The sequence below is a fragment of the Rhizophagus irregularis genome, chromosome 20, assembly GCF_026210795.1.
Source record: "Rhizophagus irregularis chromosome 20, complete sequence".
Classification (NCBI taxonomy): domain Eukaryota; kingdom Fungi; phylum Glomeromycota; class Glomeromycetes; order Glomerales; family Glomeraceae; genus Rhizophagus; species Rhizophagus irregularis.
Genome location: NC_089448.1, coordinates 1,089,488 through 1,109,776, shown reverse-complemented (window position 1 = coordinate 1,109,776; position 20,289 = coordinate 1,089,488). Strand labels below are relative to the sequence as shown.

Genomic DNA, 20,289 nt, shown 5'->3' with positions numbered 1-20,289 from the left:
AATATAATTTCACTACTCACCACTTTGGTTATTTTTATGCTTAAATAAGGTTGTTCAGCAAGTTAAATCTACTTGTATTTTAATTCTCATAAGGCTAAGTATGATATTTATATAGAAAAGCATATTTTTATAACGGTAATAACTTTTAAATTTTTCACTTTTTCGTCTACAACTTCAGAGCGTAATTACACCACTTTAGTCAAATGAAATCGACTTTCTAAATTAATTGAAAGTTGTTCAGCAAGGTCGAAACTACTTATTTATTAATTTTCATGAGGGTGGGTATAATACTTATGGAGAAAAGTGCATTTTTTATAATGGTACTAACTTTCAAATTTTTCATTTCTCCGTTTACAACTTCAGAGCGTTATACCACTTTGGCCAAATGAAATTGACTTTCTAAATTAATTGAGAATTGTTCAGCAAGGTCGAAACTACTTACATATTAATTTTTATGGGTGTAAGTATAATACTTATGGAGAAATTTACATTTTTTGTAATAGTATTAATTTTGAATTTTTCTTTTACTGTTTATTAACTTTATTAATTGAATATTATTAATCTACTTGTATATTATGTTTAGTTTAGCTTCACAATGTATTGATCATATTTAAAATTGGATTTAATAAAATATATTAAATTAATAAATATATTTTATAAATTATATGTGTTATAATAAAAATTTAATTAGGTTAGAAGATTGATTTGCTTATTTTTATATAATTTTTAAGGTTAGATATCAACAATGCTTAGTGATCATAGTAAAAACCTATGCTTAGAGCTACTAATAAAAAATATTTTTGGGACCTTACCTATATAAGTATTTTCCGGGGTCCTAGTTTAGCTGTAATAGCAAAAAAAGATGAAGAAAATATAACTTTAGAAAAAATTATAAACAAAAAAAGTATGTTATTATATTTAAAATCAGAACCAGAACCTAATTGGAAGTTTTTGAAAGATAAGATCAAACTAGAATATGGGTGTACTAAAACTTTAGAAAAAGCTAATAAGAGAGCATTCATAATAGTGGATTGTGAAATGAATGAAATCAATAATGGGTATGAAAATAGCATAGTTCATATTGATTTGGAAGAAAATAAAATTAAAAAAAATGATTTCCTTTTAATTGCTGATATTGATATACCAAATTTTGCAAAATCGGGAGTATCATTCAAAAATTCAAATGTCAAAAATTCCAATGTTGTAACCAGTCTAACATATAATATTATTGAATATAAAAAAAGGTCTTTAAAATTTAAATTAGAACCAACTACAGAGTTTATTGAAGCAGTAAAGGATGTTATAAATTCTAAAGATCCTAGAAAATTTAAAGATATCATAAATGATTTTGGTCAATTTATTTCAAAAGAAGTTATTTTGGGTGGAAGAGCTTATTTTATTGCAAGTGAAAATTCTGAAGAAAATACTAGTGATTACACTACAAATATAGGTGGTCAGGCTTTAAATTCTAAAATTGAAGCAAAGAGTTCAAATTCTTTAAATAAGAATAATTCTTCTAAATATAAAAGTTTTAAATTATTTGGAGGAAAACAATTTGGTTCTAGCAACTTTAGTTGTAACACGCCGCCCATAGGATATTAAAATAAAATATTGTATATTGCCACCGACGTGTTGAGTTCAAATAATATCTATGCTTAGTTTAAGAATAAAAATTAGTTACAAAACATTAATAAACCATTAAAAAAAAAAATAATTAATGTGACACTTTTTACTCATAAGAAAAAGGCTAAAAGAATATGTTAGTTTATTATTAAGGACAAACTAAAAATTTTTTTTTTTTTCCAAAAATTGAACTCTGGAATTTCCTATTGAAATCCACTTGTATTTATACATTTTTAAGAAAAATATTTCTAATATTTCTAATATTTCTAATAAAATTTGAAGATCTATTATCATATGATTATCTCATTACACTAAACTAAACTATAAATATGATTTTATTGGCTAATTATTTACCCATCGGTTAATTATTTATCCTTCGGCTAATTATTTATACTTATTCTATTTTATTGTATTTTTCGGTTATTACATAGTGAGTCAGATTGGTTTAAATGATTTTAAATACTGGAGTTGCATAAAATTTAAAGATCCAGTTAATGTTTTTCAAACTTTATCTGAAGATTTACATAAACAAGTTTTATTACTGGTTGGAAAAAAAATTCTTTATACAAATACTGAATATTATACTTATCATTTATCTGTACCTAGAATTCATCATACTTTTAAATTAAACATTCCAAAAAATATTTTAGAAATTCTTCAACATAAAGATGCTGAATGTAGTATTTTTGCAACAGTTATTGATAAAGAAGAAAAAGATATCTTTAACTGTCAAGTTTTTTGGCCATCAAACACAAGCAACTTTCTAAGAAATGCTGTAGTTGACCTGCAACTTCTTGAACGGATAACAAATGAGGATCAAAACGAATAACAAAATGGGTAACAAAATGAGTATAAATCGGAAAACAAAATGGGTAACAAAATAAGTATAAAAGCGATTATGTCTCACATATACTTAATTTCCTGAAATTGCCCAACCCTTACAGCATAGCCAGTCAAAATACAATCACGTAAAACACAGGCCCTATAAAAAGTATTATACTTAAAATATACTTAAAATATATTTAAAATATACTTAATTTAAAAATTGCAAAATACTTATAATATATTTTTAATATATCTAAAATATACTTAAAATTATCTTAAAATATATGTCTAATATATTTAATTTTTGCCCATATACTTAAAATATATTTAAATTATATTTAAATTAAAATTTAAGTATATTATAAAATTATTACTAGGGAAACGGTAAACCGTAGCTTATCAGTATATAGGTAGATAATCACATGCTCAATTAACCGATCAAGATAATTTTGTGTGATATAAGAACCAATTAAACGTCGACTCAAAGAACAAGCGGACGGACAACGGGATATTTTATACCAGGACCCTGAACAATATATATATAGGTCAGATAAAAAATTCAAAATTTACTAAGGTCAATAAGCAAATATTTTTCATGTCTGCTAAGCAAACTTTTATCTAACCCATAAATTTTTTACACTGCTAAGCAATTTATTTTATGACATATATATATTTATATATAATTTTTTTTATAAAATATGTATATAAAAAAAACTAAAAAAACAAAAATTTTTGAAATAAAGTATGGATAAAGCTATTATTATTTTTTTGTAAACTTATAAATGTTTCTTATTAATATTTCGTATATCTGTTCTGTGACTTCAGAGCGTAATTTAGGCACTTTAGTCAAAGGAAACATCCAAAACCTTCTTAAGTAAAGTTGTTCAGCAGGTTCGAATCTACTTACATATAAATTTTTATCACGATTGAATAGATATTTATGGATTTATTCATGTTTTTTGTAACGCCACCAATACGCGGAATTTTTATTTTTAAAATTTACTGTAAAATTTGTCAAAAAAAATATTTTTAAAAAATTTTCTAAGTAAAAATGAAATAACTTTTACTGATTATTACAAAAATTATAGTGTAAAATTATAAAAAAACAGAAAAACACTTATTTTTCTTGCTCTCATTTTTAATATATATTTTTTTACTGTTACACGGACGCGTATATGATTTATAATTTTAATGTTACGCGGACGCGTATTTGTTTTATCAAAAACACGTTACACAATCACGTCTAAAAATGATTCCTGTATTACGTATACAATTAACTTATTCTTTGTATTAAAAATAGTAAATTTTTTTTACACGAACATGTTTATAACTTTGTTTACATATTTTATTAAATTTTTTTAATGTGAAAAATGTAAATATATATTATATTATATATATATATTAAAAAAATCTATCCTGCTACGCAAATATATATCTGACTATTAATAATTTAATACTCTGCTATGCATAATTATATCTGACTATTTAAAAATTATGGTATCAAATAAGCAATAATAAATCTCACATAGGAAAAATTTTTATATGTTGGTTAAGCAAACTCAAAACCTACCTTTATATATATTGTTCGGGGTCCTTTTATACCACCATGGATAGAATATAAAGAGTCCTTCGCTACGCTCTGGACTAATAAGTATATTTTTTACATACTTAAAATATACTTAAAATATATTATGAAATATATTATAAGAATATTTTAAGTATGTAAAAAAATATATCTATAATATACTTAAATTTTAATTTAAATATAATTCAAGTATATTTTAAGTATTTGGGCAAAAATTAAATATATTAGAAATATATTTTAAGATAATTTTAAATACATTTTAAGTATATTATAAGTATTTCGCAATTTTTAAATTAAATATATTTTAAGTATATTTTAAATATATTTTAAAAAGTTTTTAATTATATTTTAAATATAAATACTTTTTATAGGAAGGGGAGGAGAAAACCGTAATTGTACTCAATTAGCTATCACTGCCTTGAGTTCCTCAAGTCCGATGTGGTAAAACCCCATCTTTGAGTGACTAGGCAAAACATCTATGACAAGAGACTATGAATATACGAGAAGAAATCAGACCCTTTCGGGATGTTGCTAGCAACTGATTTTATATTAGTGATTTTTCTTTTTTTAATTGATAATTTCCCGTACTAACTCTACCATATAAATATTAGCGTGTTATGATAGTTTTTTAACACAATGAAAGTCATATAAAAATCACAGTTTAGCTAAACAATACCACCAATTAACTAATGGTTATTGCACAAAAAGGTTTCTATTGCACGCATTGTCGAATAAACCGCCATATTCCTTGATTCATTTAGTATGAAATTATGTGTATGAAATCATGCCTAAACATTAGATACCTGAAACCAGATGACATTTTACGAACCCAGCTTTGCTATTGTGATAATATTCCACGAGTATATCCATAAGAATTAGTCTATAGACTTAGAACATATTTCCTAAAACCTTTAAAAGGAAGTTCTACAATAGGAGTATTTCCTAAGACCTTTAAAGAACGTGGTTGAGCAGCAAGACAGTCAGGTATGAACTATGAAGTAGAACCTAGGTTTCTAGGGGAAGTGACGAGTAATAGCTTACGTATTAGATTAGTCAAAGACTGGCTTATATTTTTTAATGATGAAATCATTCTGTGTAACAAGTGGGTAAAAGGCTCAACAATTTTGGCTGGCCATGTATGGGATACAATGTCCTGAAACCAACTGATTATATATATTGTAGTGTATGTGACTCCTTAGTTTTCATACTTAGAGGGTATGTATATAATCATCACAATCAAGATAACCACTTGAAGAGATGTATTTCTGGAAATACTATTTCAAACGTTTATGCGGTGTACGTCTGACATGTTACAAATGAGTAGAGCTGAGTTGAAGAAACCGCATAATGCATATACAATTGTTAAGGTAGTGTTGATATTTCATTCCGAAGAATTCTGACAAAAAATCTATGAGAATAATAGCATCAGATGCACATAATTTTTATCCAAGAATTTTTTTCCAAGTATCTTTATTCCTTTGGAGTGTCCAGCAGGTATTCATTTCTTTATTGTAATAGGGTAAATACAAATATATAGTGAAATAGGGAAAACATAGAAATGTACTATCAAATAAATGTAAATTAGTGCCCACACTAAGTAAAATAAAAGAAAGCTTATCCATGTTAATAGAACTAAGGCAAAGCATACAAACACTATGCGCAGTTAATCTAATACCTTGTCATAGAGAGAGATTGCTTAACAACAAAAACAAACAAAGAAGTATAACTTTAGTTGCACCTAGACATGATAAGAAAAAAACATAATAAGGTGATACCAATTTGCATATCCCATAAACTATACTTTTCAACCTGTCATCGTAACGAATATGGGGTCTATACTGGAGTATGCACTAAACAAAAACGAATGAATTCATTGAGAAGAACTTCATCTCTGTATGGAATTCTGGAATAGAAAAAGCATAAACACAATAGTACAAAAAACAGTCCAGTACATAGAAATGCTTAATGGAAATTTTGTTTGCATTCAATAGGCGTAAACCACTGCAAATGAGAAATGAATTGGGGAGAAAGGCTAAGAGTCCCTAAAAAATTTTGATAGGTATATCCTTAGGAGTGAATCAGTTCATGAAACAATAGACAAAGAATAGAGCTGTCCATTTATTGGCATAGTCTCATGGTAATTCTATATCATCGCTGCGTGGTCATCTGAAGCATGTCTCCATAGAATCGTATATTGTTAGAGTAATGGTATACAGTAGAAAGAACTATACTGCAAGATTAAGCCATATCAGTCCAACTCGACCATCTGACAGCAGAAATATGTAATTGGCAAGTATTTGTGGCACAGACAGTCCAAGAAACAAATCAATAGTACTTTATTTGAGTAAAAGCGTATAAATCAGTTTGGTGTAAGTCAGCTGGTTTTTTGCCCTCTGCTATGGATTGCATTACAGAGGAAGGGCATGGAATATACAGAAAGTCTGAACTGCACACAAACGTAAGAAGAAACTGTAAATCCAAGTTTGGGGCAACATTCCTAACATAGGTATTTTTTTTAGTAATGAAACGTTCATTGTCATAGTTATTTTCAAGCCAGTTAGTCCGGATGCAGGATACCATCTCGTAAAATGCTTGAGACTTCGCATTTGGCATTTCATTTGTATTTTTTTCGTTTAGGATAAATGTATGGGCAGAATAGGTCTAGAAACGGAATTCATCCTGCCATAATTTCTTTAGACCAGCTAATCCCTTATAAGTAGAATCGGGGAAAACAGGGCCTATATTCTCTATGCTATTGCTGTTACTTAACTGGGTGTAAAAAGAAATCACTTTGTCTGGGATATTTAGGCCATAGTACGGATCATTTAATTCGGTATGAATCCCTTTCATGTGTGATAACAGGGAGGAATTTCGGACGAAAACATATGACTTCTGATCGGTCTAAACAATTCATGTCGGCAGTACTCTGGTCAAACACCTGGTCAAACGCCTGGAAAAATGCCTTGAAATCTGAAAGAGTGCTGTTAGCGTTCCTGCTTCCATTCCACTTACCATCACCGAATAGGATATTGTCCTCAATCAGAAACTCCTTACGGGTCTTATAGGGTTCCATCAGTAAGTAATAGGTAACCAATAGGTCATAGTCGATAACAGGCAGAATCTTTTCGTACTTGGGAGTGTAGTTATTTTTTAGAAAAGTAAGGAGCCTGACAACAGTATTAAGGTATGGGTTATTTTGGGAGAAGCTGTTGGCATAATCAATAGTAGTAGCGTACTCTCGTTTAATAGAAGTCGTGATATTTATTCTGTGCATGCTCTTCGTGGGATTATAGTTGGATCCTCACATTTTTTTAGAAGTTCATTGCCTAACTCTTCTTGGTTTCTTGTAACCTTCTCCTTCAGTAAGAGGATGCCCCTTGTTTGCATACCAAACTGCAAGGTTTGCGTCTGCTGGCAATGGTCTAAAATCCTTAGCGGGAAAGTTCTACACTACCTTCGAGGATAACCTTAGAATCTTCTATTTTTTCAACCACAAATGGAACATTGAGGATATTACCTACTTCTTTTTGCAAGAAGTTCGCATTCGTACACAACAAATCGGAAATGATAAGAGATTTGATCATTTTGACAGCCTCTTCTGCTTCTGAACCAAAATCGTTGAACACTTTTTCCTTTAGTTCTTCATGGAATTTCTTATCTTTAGGGAACAGAAAAGTGAGCCTTACCATACTTTTAGAACGGCTCTCTAACAGTCTGCGTAAACACAAGTTATCTACTATGGAAGCGAACTCATAGTTAGGGTGGGGAAAGTTCAAGTCCCGGACTTTAAGACTGAGTCCTAATTTTTGGGATCTAATTAGGACGGTCCCAAACTAGTTTTTATAATAATAATAATATAAATTAAAGTTATGATCATTTAACAGCTAGTCAGTAATCATATGATTAATTTAATTATCAATGTAGATCAATCGCGTTTTAATAAATTCCTGTGTTCTATTAAATAAACCACATTTATTTTCTGTCTTTGTTCCATTTTCTGTCTTTGTTTCATTTTTACCATTAACTTTTCCTTTCCAATAAAAATGTCAGATAATGATTTTGATGATGCTAATTATGATGAATATGAATCATCTTCAGATATTGAGTATAATCAAGACGCACCACAAGATCCTGTAATAAGTGAGGAAGAAGAAAATAACTCTGAAAAAGAAAATTTGCCCCAAATTCGTCATATTTCACCAACGTGGAAATATTTTAATGATAAAATGTCACAATATCCAGGAAGACCAGTCTGTTGCAAATGTCAAAAAGTTTTTGGAAAGGATAAACTTTAAAACGACATCTTTCTTCTGCACATAAAATAATGATAGAGAACGTTAAAAGTACATTAACAAATCAAAGTGTTTTGAATTTTAAATGGGTTGATTCTTGGCCAGAAAAAGAAAAAAGTGAGTGTGATAATGCAGTGGTAGAATGGATAATTGGAGATGCACAGCCCTTTCGATCAGTTGAAAATTTGTATTTTAGGCAAATGGTCAATACTTTTGATTCTCGATATCAAGTTCCCAATAAAAATGGAATTAAAAACTTAGCAATGGATTATTTTGAAGCAAAACGTGATAATATACAATATGATTTAAATAATATTCCAGGAAAGATATCTTTCACGGCAGATATATGGACATCAACTTTCAATAATGATGCATATCTTGGATTAACAATTCATTTTATTGACAATGATTGGAATTTGCGAAATTTTTTATTAGATCTTATGTCTTTTACTACACGTCATACTGGAATAAACATTGCTGATGCAATTATTTCAATTTTAAGAAAATTTCATATTCTTGAAAAAACATTAGCTCTAACCACTGATAATGAATCAGCAATGATAGTTTGTGGAAGAACAATAGCAGCAGAACTTGCAGATGAACTTAACAATCAATCTTTCCACCACTATAGATGTTCTGCACATATTTTAAACTTAGCTGCACAGCAAGGAATTAAAATTATTGATAATGAGATTGTTAAAATACGTGAAATAATGAAAAAAATTAAAAATTCACCTCAAAAATGCAATAGATTGCGAGAATTGTGTTCAATAGATAATTTGCAATATTACAAATCACAACTAGATGTTGAATCTCGGTGGAATAGCACATATTATATGATAGTAAAGTTTCAAAAAATATTGCATCCTATTGAAATATTAGCAGCAACAGATCAAAGCATTGGAAATTTAATGCCAGATGCAGAAGGATGGACGAAAATTAGAGTAAGTTAAATTTTTTAAAAAACAGATAAGTAATAATTCTAACACTTACAAATAAATAGGATACCTTAATCCTACTTGAGCCTTTAGAAAAGGCAACTGTACTACTTTCAGCCTTCTTTTATCCCACTATTTCAGATATTAGGTTCTTATTTCTTGGAATTCAACAACATCTAGATGATTATATTGGAGAAGAAGGATTTAGTCAGAGTGAAGTGGCATTATCAATCCTTGAAAAAATTAAACAGTATTGGGAAGTGGTAGATTCATCCACTATAGTAGCTACAATTTTAGATCCACATACTAAACTTACTTTGTTTGCAACAGGAGAAGAATCAACAAATGCAGTAAATGCAATAAAAAGCCACTTTGCCGAGTATAATGTATCACCACTTCTAACATCATTACCTAATACCATATCGGCTTATTATCGGAATTGGACCAAAATTAAGGCCCCAAATTACTATTAAAATTGCATGTGACCATCATAAATGTTTCACAACAATCATATGTCAAGCGTTAGACTCTCTCACCGAAAAACCCTAAAAAAAAAAATTTAATAGTAACTATCGCGTCAAACCAATCTCCTCCCTACGAAACCAATCTCCTTCAAAGGTAAATTATGTTGAGTGTACTATTCTATTTCTATATACAAAAAAATATTTTTTAACTTTATTTAAACTACATTTAGTAATTCAAAAGTAGTTTGCTTGTAAAATTTTTGTTATTTGTAAATTTCGTGTATTAATTTGAATAAAGTTTACAACAGTGTTTAATATTTTTAATTAATATAGTGTTTTTTTTTATATTTTAGGTATGGTAATATGAATCAAGCTGTAGTTTCTACCGGTACTCTTCCACCTTCAACAACAACTCAAATAACAACTCCAACAACTAATGATTCAAAATTTGAATGTAATATATGCGGGAAACTGTTTAAAAAAAGGGGGGGATTGACTAGACATTTAAATACTATTATAAAATACAACTCTTTACGTCCAGATATTGATGCTTTACCTGATAATACCGTACACCAATTTAAAGCCATCTTAGTTCACTATATTCGCAAAAGATTACCAAAAGGATATAGGCAATTAGGAAAACAAACAGTTTCTATTCCCGCTACTGAAAGTCAGTTTTATGCAGTATTTAAAAACTATATACATTACTACTCTGCTACAAAGGGTATTTACAAGTGTATATTTCGTGGAGGTTCATCAAATCAAATATTAGCAAATATTCTAGAGATGGAAGGTTGGGAGACTAAATTTTACGATCAACGGCAATGTACTTATGTTGTACTTTGTGATGATGACAATAATATTGAAGATGGGGACGAAAATCCTATTACAGCTGCATTAACTTATGAAACAATTAAAAAATTACGCAAACCAAAATGCGTACGTGGTCAATTAGTAGTAGAATGGAAAAAACAAAAAAATACTGATTTTAATGGTAATTTCACTCACGCAGGTCACATTTATTTTCATTTTTACAATAGCCAGGCTATGATTGAATAAAATAGATTATTTGAACACGAAAAAAACAGTATCAAAGTATATTAAGCATTTTCATTCTAATTATTTTCAGCTTTAATATGAATTTTATGAGGTTTTTGAGAGTTTAAGGAAACATTATGGTAATTGTAAAAAAGAGATCGATTTTCATGTTCTAAGATCTCAATAATTGCTGATGACTTGGATTTTCTACCTCCATCTTTCATTGTTTTACGAAAAAAATAAGAAACTTGCTGATGATTTTTTTTTTCCACTGCACTACATGAAAATGACTTTAATCCCCATTTTTGATGAATTGTCATAAATTCAGAAACGTGATGAACTAACACATGAATGTAAGGTGTCATATCATTAGGTTTATAAAGACCTTTTTTGAATCCTTGAGTATTTGGAATACCTTCAGATGGCGTTAAGAATAAAGTAAGCCAATTCTTTGCATCATTTTGAAATTCTTCAGCATTTGTTTTTTGGTCCTTCATTTTTATGTAGAGTTCATAAAATTTATTCCATAGATTTCGTATCATATTAGCGCGTTGTCTTGAAAGAATTTTTGATAAATCAAAGAATTGTAATACTTTGATCTTATCATTTCCCATTAATGATGTGTAGCTCCAAGTTTTAGATTCTTGAATTTGCCAGAATTGAAACTTAACTTTAATTCTTTTCATTTCCTCTACAATTATCTTTCGTGCAGTATCATTAAACACAGGTCGAACAGATGTCATTGTCGCAAAATTTGCCTGGAATTTTTCTGGCAAATTGAGAATTATCCCGGTAAATTGAGGTAAATTGTGTTACAATTTTGGGATAATGGAGGACTTACAATTTGGCAAATTTTGTCAAAATGGCGGAATTCCTACAGAATTCCTAATTCAAATGTTGAGAAATTTTTCAGTAAATTATCATTAAATTGTGGGAAATTTTAGGCAAATTTTTAGTAATGTTATGCAAACGAAGTGTAAATTGTGGTGAATTTAGTTAAATTTTTAGTAATTTTATGCAAACGTAATGTAAATTGTGGTGAATTTTAGGCAAATTTTTAGTAATTTTATGCAAACGAAGTGCAAATTGTGGTGAATTTAGTTAAATTTTTAGTAATGTTATGTAAACAAAGTGCAAATTGTGGTGAATTTAGTTAAATTTTTAGTAATTATATGTAAACGTAATGTAAATTGTGGTGAATTTAGTTAAATTTTTAGTAATGCTATGCAAACGAAGTGCAAATTGTGGTGAATTTAGTTAAATTTTTAGTAATTATATGTAAACGTAATGTAAATTGTGGTGAATTTAGTTAAATTTTTAGTAATGCTATGCAAACGAAGTGCAAATTGTGGTAAATTTAGTTAAATTTTTAGTAATGTTATGCAAACGTAATGCAAATAGTGGTAAATTGTAGTGTATTTTTAGTAATATTATGTAAATTGTTGAAAATTTAGGTGAATTTTTCAGCAATGTTGTGCAAACGTAATACAAATTGTGGAAAATTGTGGTGAATTTTGCATTTTTTTGGTAAATGTTAGCTAGATTTTTGAATAATTTAGTGAAATTTAGGATAATTTCAGACAATTGAGTGAAAATGTTTTACCGATTTTGGACAATTGAGTGTAAACGATATAAATGCAACATTTTCGAAGATAATTTAGTGAAATTTTGCAATAATTTCAGATAATTGAGTGAAATTTTCGGACAATTGAGCGAAATTTAGTAATAATTTTAAACAATTTAGTGTAAACGCCATGACAATTTAAAACACTGATTTATAATCTATTATAATTTTATTTATTAATAAATGCACAATTATTATTATTTAACGATAATCTATATTTATCAGATATCCGATAATCTATGGATAATCCGCACCAGTGCCAAAATAGAAAACCTAAAAAAGAAAAAAAATGAAACATTAATATACGTTTCGTAAAAAAAAATAAATTAAAGAAACATTTCGAAGTTATATACCTTCGAAATGTTGAATTCCATACGTCCAATAAGCCGCTGAACCTAAAAAAGAAAAAAAACGAAACATTAATTTATGTTTCATGAAAAAAATTAAATTAAAGAAACATTTCGAAGTTATATACCTTCGAAATGTTGAATTCCATACGTCCAATAAGCCGCTGAACCTAAAAAAGAAAAAAAACGAAACATTAATTTATGTTTCGTGAAAAAAATTAAATTAAAGAAACATTTCGAAGTTACATACCTTCGAAATGTTGAATTCCATACGTCCAATGAGCTGCTGAACCTAAAAAAGAAAAAAAAACGAAACATTAATAACCGTTTCGTTGAAAAAAATAAAAATAAAAAATATTTCGAAGTATACCTTCGAAATATTGAATTCCGGTCTGTCCAATGGCCGCCGAACCTAAAAAAAAAAAAAAATGAAGCGTTAATAAACACTTCGTTGAAAAATAAAATAAAAAAATTTCGAAGTATACCTTCGAAATATTCCCTTTCGTTTTCCCTTTCCCTTTCGTTCTCACCCTTCCCTTTCGTCTTCTCTTTCGTTTTCTCTTTTCCTTTACATTTTTCACCTTCCCCTTTCATTTTTCACATTCCCCTTTCATTTTTCACCTTTCCCTTTCGTTCTCATCTTTCTCTTTCCTTTCGTTCTCACCTTTCCCTTTCATTCCTTTAACCTATAAAAAAACAAAAAATAAACGAAACTTAAATAATGTTTCGTTATATAATAAAAGAACACCCCACCAAATGCCCGGAGTTTCCTTTGTCTCCTCCAATTACTTGGATGGGTTCTTTAATTCATTCACCTTTGCCAAGCACTTTCTTTTTGAACTTCTTAACCATTTTAGTTCCAATTTGGCAGAAGTGGATGTTAAGGTGATCTATAAAAAAAATTGAAACGTTAGTTAACGTTTCGTTAAGAAATAAAGAAAAAAATATAAACAAAAACAAAATTCCCTTTATTACCTTCCACCCAAAGTCCGGTTCGTGAATTCGTTCCGGCGTTCCTACAAAAAGTAAAGGAAAGAAACGTTTAATATCGTTTCTTTAAAAAAAAACAATAAATTAAGTTTCGCAACGATTCGTTGCGAAACTCACTGGGTCGTTTCATCCAAACGTCCGGAACCTACAAAAGAAGGAAAGAAACGTTAGTTAACGTTTCTTTTAATAAAAAAAAAAAAATTAAGTTTCGCAATGTAACATTGCGAAACTTACCATCATCCTAACGTCCGGAACCTACAAAAAGTAAAATAAAGAAACGTTAGTTAACGTTTCTTAAAAAGAAATAAATAAAAATAAAGTTTCGCAACACAATGTTGCGAAACTCACCGGTTTGTTTCGAACTCATCATCCAAACGTCCGGCGTTCCTACAAAAAGAAAAAGGAAACTTAGAAACGTTTCCTTACAAAAAAAAGAAAAAAATTTTTTTCTTAAAAGTTTCGAAGCGTACAACAACACGCTTCGAAACTTACCGATTCGCCTTCCAAAGTCAAATATCGAAAAATCTCTACAAAAAAAAAATAGGAAACGTTAGAAACGTTTTCTTACAAAAAATTAAAAAAAAAATAATTTTTTTTAAAAAGTTTCGAAGCGAAACGCTTCGAAACTTACCCTTTCGGTTCCTTGCTTCCCGAAGTCGAATACCGAAAGACCTACACAAAAAAAGAAAGAAAGGAAACGTTAGAAAAGTTTCCTAAAGAAATTAAAAATTTTCAAAAAGTTTCGAAGCATATGCTTCGAAACTTACCATTTCGAATCCCAAAGAAGCATGCCGAAGGACCTACACAAAAAAAAAATAAGAAACGTTAGATACATTTCCTAAAGAAATTAAAAAAAAAACACTGTTTCGAAGCGAACTGCTTCGAAACTTACCCTTAATTTCCTAAATTTCCGAAATCAAATATCGAGATCTAAAAAAAAAGAGAGTATAGGAAGCGTTAGAAACGTTTCCTAAAAGAAATTAAAAAAATATATTAAAAGTTTCGAAGCGAACGCTTCGAAACTTACCATTTCGTTGGAATTTTCCGGGAAGGGAAAGGGGAAGGGGAGAGAAAGAGAGGGGAAAAGGGCGAAGGGAAGGGAAATGAAACGAAAAGGGAGGAAGAGAACGAAAGGGAAAGGGAAAATGGAGGGGAGAAAAGGGGGAAATGAAACGAAAAGGGAGGAGGAGAAAGGGAAAGGGGAAAGGGAAGAAAGAAAGAGGACGTGAGAAAAAAAATTAAGCTTTTGCTAAAAAAAGCTTAATTTTTTTTTTCGTTATACCGCAGCTGAAGCTGCGGTAATTATTAAGTAATATCACGTGACGCACGTGATATATAATTTTATATAAATAGGGGCTTTCCCCCGCCCCGGAATTTTTTTTTTTATTTTAATAATTTTAAATAGATGTATATATATGCTTATATATACATATATATATATCTATTAACTAATACTTTACGAAAAGCCTCTCCTCTGTAAACAGGTAGAGGTCATAAAGTACCTATAGGGGGAGAGCCATTGCTGCTCCCTCCGCCTGTTTATAGTGACAAAAAGAGGGAGTCTTCAGTAGTAAGGTTTAGTATTAAATTACATCACAACACATCGTGTTATATTAACAATGTGTTTAATGTTAAATAATGCGTTTAAAATATAAATATTATAAATTTAATAATGTACGTAATTAAATAAATAAAAATTATCATCAATTTTTAATGTAATTAAGTGTAATGCTACGTTATCCAATGTAATTGTAGTATTTTTTTTGTGTTTTTTAGTGCAATTCCGCGTTTTTTAGTGCAATTCCGCGTTTTTTAGTGCAATTCCGCGTTTTTTAGTGCAATTCCGCATTTTCTAGCATAATGTTACATTTTCCAGTATAACGCGAAATTTTTTAAAAAAAAAATGATAATTGTGGTACTTTTTAGTGTAATGCTACATTGTCTAGTGCAATTGTGGTATTTTTTAGTGCAATTCTGAATTTTCTAGCATAATGTTACATTTTCCAGCATAACACGAAATTTTCTAAAAAATATGATAATTGTGGTACTTTTTAGTGTAATGCTACATTGTCTAGTGTAATTGTGGTATTTTTTAGTGCAATGCCGCATAATCTAGTATAGTGCTACATTTTTTAGTATAATTTAATGTAATGTGGAATTTTCCAAAAAATGAGATAATTGTGATGCTTTTTAGTGTAATTTGGTGAAATGCTACATTTTCCAGTGTAATGCTATATTACTGAGCATTTTCAAAAAAAAATGTAAAATCTTAACATTCTGACGAAAATGAAACATTTTGACCAAAAAAACGTAAAATTTGCTGAAAATATGCAACATTTGACAGAAAATATAGAATTTTCATAAAAAAATACACCATTTGCAAGAAAATCGGAATATTTGACAAAATTTGAATTTAATTGACAATGTTATAACAATTTTATGAAATGTTGTTACAATGATATCACATTGAAGATAAAATGTGGCATTTTCATAAAAATGCACCATTTGCAAAAAAATTGGAACATTTGACAAAAAAAAAGCAAAATTTGATTTTAATTGACAATGTTATAACAATTTTATTAAATGTTATTACATTTGAGGTAAAATGTGAAATTTTCATAAAAATGCACCATTTGCAAGAAAATTGGAACATTTAACAAAAAAAAAGCAAAATTTGATTTTAATGACAATGTTATAACAATGTTACGAAATGTTACAAAAATGTTACATTTGAGATATAATGTAGCATTTTCCCAAAATTTCATAAGATTTGCTAAATCGGACAATGTTGTAACAATGCTATTCCAAAAAATTGCTCAGCGTAATGCAGCATTTTCCACAATTTCCCACCATTTTCCAGGAAAATGGGGAATTTGCATTTTTTGAATTTTGGACAATGACGCCCCTTCGACCTGTGAAACAAACCATATTCTGTTAATTCTGCTATCACAAGACTCCATAAACGATCAGTAATTCTAAGCATAATGTGCAATTCATCAGGAACCCAGTGATTAAGAGGTATCATATCAAAAAGTGGTTTTCTTATATGTCCTTTATAGTAATTATTTTGTTCAACTAACTTATCTATTTCTTTATTAATCTTCCATTCTTTTGATAGATCTCCTTGTTGTGATTTATCAATTGTACACCAAGGGCAGAAATTTTTACTATGAGCGCTATTAAAACCCAAACAGATTGCTAAGAACTTCCAGTCAGACGAAAAATAAAATTGAAAATTCCACTTTACATTATCAATTACCAGTCCTTCTTTTAAATTTCTTAGATCATGGCAGAATTGGGTCATTGCATTTGATAGAGAGTTGTAATCTTCACATCCAGGATAGAGTATGGTCGTATAATGATGATCTGGTTTGTGTGAAGTATTTTTATCATCTAAAATAGCCACTGTGATGATTACATGTTTTACTTTCCTTCCTATGTTTCGCCCATCTCCAGAGATTCGAAGATTAATTATGGGCTGATCTGGATTCAAGATGCCTTTTTGAACAAGGTTAGGAACCAAATAATACAATATATTATTAATATTTCTATAGCCACCTTTACCAACTGCATTAATTACTTCTTGTGTTATAGATTCATCATCTATATCTACTCCTTCGGATTCATCCACTTGACTTTTAGTATTTATATCTACTATTGTTATTGGTATGAGCTGGACCATTATTTCATTTATATTTATACGTTCTTTAGATATTTCTCCTTCACGTGGTAGGTTATATTCTATAGCACATAGACGTCTATAAGAATCTCTTGGAATATTGCCTTCATCTAATGCTCTAACTATTGATTCAAGTTTTTGTTTTTTTTTAGTTTTATCTTCATTCTCGTAACTGATATTAAAAGTATGTTTTTTATTAACAGAATAACATATACTTTCCAATGCTGGTATGTCTTCCAAATTATATAGCTTCTGTGTTTTTTCGTTGAATTCAGCTAATATATGTTTTCCAATACTCATAGCACGTTTTGTAAGGGTGGAATTTCCACATTGGTCAATTGGTTTTAATATATGTGCACGTCGCTTGCCTTCTCTTGCCATTTCTAATGTTTTGAGATGAAGACCAAACAAATAAATTCCTAATGTTTTTGTTTTTTTTAAAGATGTATATTCCTGAAATAAATATTTTAAAGTTAATTTATAAATAGAAAAAAATAGAAAAACTAAAAAAAAATAATTTAGTGTACAAACTTTATGAAATAAATTTGTAACATCCGTCGCACTTCTAACTGAAGATACTACATGTTCAAAACACTTTCCAAACCAGATTTGAAAAACTGGTTTATTATCAATGTAATTAATAAAACACTGAACAACACATCGATTATTACTTCTACCCCAAGTTGTTTCTACCATATAATCATCAGGGATTCGATATTTATTAGGAGGAAGAGTGTACGCTAATAAAGATTTATTAGGATACGTTCCTTCTTTTATAATTTTATATGAAAAACTATGTCCTGATTTTTTAAAATTAATAATTGAGTCAAAGGGGTAATTATGAATTTCTTGTGTGTCAGACATTTGCAAATTAGAAGCTAGGAATAATTTTTTAAACCGCGTAATTATTTTACAAAGTTTCGTGAATTTTTTTTTTTGCATGAAATTTGTGTTACAGATTAGATCGACCAATAAAATGGTTTGATGTAGTGTTACCATATCCAATTTAACATGACCGTCATTTGGGGTTACGTCTTAAAAATTGGGGTTAGAGTTAAGATCCGCGCATATGTAAGCCACAAAGCATGATGAATTGATGATTATTCATATTCGTCGTCATAGTGATCAACTATGGTCACACCAATTCTATCACCAATTAGTAATTGAATTTAGTGACTATAATAATTTTTTTCGTTCCTTAGTATAAAATTTTGTAACATATCAAACATCAGCCTTAGGAACACATTCTCCTAAGACCTTTGCAGAGGAAGTTCTAGAAACCTAGGTTTTTAGGGAGACGCTCAAAGAGCAAAATGTGCGAAGTTGCATTGGCCAGTTTCACTAAATAACCGGTATAGACGTCAATGACAAAAAATCGAATAAAGAAGAAAATATTATTAATAGTTTTGTCATATGTAGAGCGTAATACTCATACACTGCTTGAGCATTTCAAGAAGAATCTACTTCGTAGGCTCCACCTAGATATATGATCATTGAAATAGTAATAGATGATGGGGAGAGGAAAATACATTGTACATAAAATATACGAGTATGATGTCTACAACAGAAAATAATATTTTTGTTGTCAAAGGAAAGTTCATCAAAGTGGTAATGTAAACGCAAGATGGTGGTAGTAAAAAAATAAAGATAACAGGATTGTGTAGTATTTTTCGTTTCTTTGTAACATTTTTTGAAATATTTGATCGAGAACAAGGAGCATATGATAAATCGAAATGGGGTATACAATCAGAGAATAAATACAATTATTCGACTACAAATATCAATAACAATTAGTTACGTGATTTATGGATCTAAATTTCTGATGTAGTAAATCTATGTAGATAACCGTAATAGTTATGTTATGTAACTCCCAAGAATTCTTGGAACAGTTCTTTGAAGGGAAAGCGATTAATAATTCGATTACATATCAATGACAAATATTCGAATGCAGAAAATGGTCATACAATATATTTTTTTAGTAATCAAAATACATAAGAATGTCAGAGTAATCATGTGCTTTTTGGGCAGTCTCCCTAGGAACTGAGTGTCTTGTCGCTCAATCACGCTCTGTGTTCCTAATTATAAAGGAGGGTAGATGGAATCTAGAGCAAGACGATCAGTCCACAATATTAGGACGATGATTCATCAAATAGTTTATTTGGCCAAAATAAATATCCTCAGAAGATGGACTAGTGTTCTAGACAATAATACTATTGAAAACTATCTAGATACAGAACACACTTTTTATCAACGATATTTCACATCAGGTGGAGACTGCTTGAAGAGTACTTGCCATACAATTATTCTTTCATGGTTGTAATTAATATTGTTATGTGAGTTAAAGGTAAAAATGAAGACGACAATAAGCTCGGCAGTTTATTATAATATTTGGTATTATTACTATGTTTTAAGTAACATGAAGACAACATCGTTGATGAAAGAGAGGACCATAATAGAAACGAAAATATAAAATTATCTCCATTGACAAAGAGGTGGTATTTTACGTTATCCTATTTATGTTATAACAGTTTCAAAGCCACTGGACATTTAACAATTATTTTTTCTGTCTTCAACTATAACAATGGATTTGGTCCCAACAGTTTCGAACACTCAACAATATTCTTTTCTTGTTATACTGTGTACTAATGGTCATTAGATAATAATATAAGTGAATGTCATGTTATCGTGTTTGGACATTTTTGAGTCGAAGTGGTGGCTTTCATAATGATGACAATCTCCGTTAAGGCGATATTCATGGAATTCGGAATTGGATAATTATGGTGACATCATTTTTATATCGATAATGGAAATATATTAGTTATTGCGGGGTGTATCTTTTATCGAAAAAAACAAGCGCAGAGACTTGCACTGTTTCACTGAATTG

General features: G+C 29.4%; 7 protein-coding genes across 7 annotated transcripts; 2 read left to right on the top strand and 5 right to left on the bottom strand.

The window, feature by feature from the left end:
- Positions 1-906: 906 nt before the first annotated feature.
- Positions 907-2,452, top strand: OCT59_012877 (uncharacterized protein; the record flags this gene model as incomplete). The annotated part of the gene is made up of 2 exons (XM_066140430.1): positions 907-1,576; positions 2,055-2,452. 2 exons carry the CDS (start codon positions 907-909, stop codon positions 2,450-2,452), a joined length of 1,068 nt encoding a protein of 355 aa, XP_066001313.1.
- Positions 2,453-7,464: 5,012 nt separating this feature from the next.
- OCT59_012876 (uncharacterized protein) lies at positions 7,465-7,722 on the bottom strand (the record flags this gene model as incomplete). Its single annotated transcript, XM_066140429.1, has 1 exon — positions 7,465-7,722. One exon carries the CDS (start codon positions 7,720-7,722, stop codon positions 7,465-7,467), a length of 258 nt encoding a protein of 85 aa, XP_066001312.1.
- A 354-nt stretch (positions 7,723-8,076) lies between these two features.
- OCT59_012875 (uncharacterized protein) lies at positions 8,077-8,328 on the top strand (the record flags this gene model as incomplete). The annotated part of the gene is made up of 1 exon (XM_066140428.1): positions 8,077-8,328. The coding sequence occupies one exon, from the start codon at positions 8,077-8,079 to the stop codon at positions 8,326-8,328; it is 252 nt and encodes an 83-aa protein (XP_066001311.1).
- A 2,514-nt stretch (positions 8,329-10,842) lies between these two features.
- On the bottom strand, positions 10,843-11,508 carry OCT59_012874 (uncharacterized protein; the record flags this gene model as incomplete). Its single annotated transcript, XM_025322415.2, has 1 exon — positions 10,843-11,508. The coding sequence occupies one exon, from the start codon at positions 11,506-11,508 to the stop codon at positions 10,843-10,845; it is 666 nt and encodes a 221-aa protein (XP_025166331.2).
- A 1,050-nt stretch (positions 11,509-12,558) lies between these two features.
- OCT59_012873 (uncharacterized protein) lies at positions 12,559-13,330 on the bottom strand (the record flags this gene model as incomplete). Its single annotated transcript, XM_066140427.1, has 6 exons — positions 12,559-12,662; positions 12,743-12,784; positions 12,865-12,906; positions 12,987-13,028; positions 13,107-13,148; positions 13,222-13,330. The coding sequence occupies 6 exons, from the start codon at positions 13,328-13,330 to the stop codon at positions 12,559-12,561; spliced, it is 381 nt and encodes a 126-aa protein (XP_066001310.1).
- Positions 13,331-13,353: 23 nt separating this feature from the next.
- On the bottom strand, positions 13,354-13,963 carry OCT59_012872 (uncharacterized protein; the record flags this gene model as incomplete). Its single annotated transcript, XM_066140426.1, has 5 exons — positions 13,354-13,422; positions 13,552-13,626; positions 13,712-13,752; positions 13,844-13,871; positions 13,961-13,963. 5 exons carry the CDS (start codon positions 13,961-13,963, stop codon positions 13,354-13,356), a joined length of 216 nt encoding a protein of 71 aa, XP_066001309.1.
- Positions 13,964-16,499: 2,536 nt separating this feature from the next.
- On the bottom strand, positions 16,500-18,269 carry OCT59_012871 (uncharacterized protein; the record flags this gene model as incomplete). The annotated part of the gene is made up of 2 exons (XM_025332470.2): positions 16,500-17,858; positions 17,937-18,269. 2 exons carry the CDS (start codon positions 18,267-18,269, stop codon positions 16,500-16,502), a joined length of 1,692 nt encoding a protein of 563 aa, XP_025171520.2.
- Positions 18,270-20,289: the final 2,020 nt, after the last annotated feature.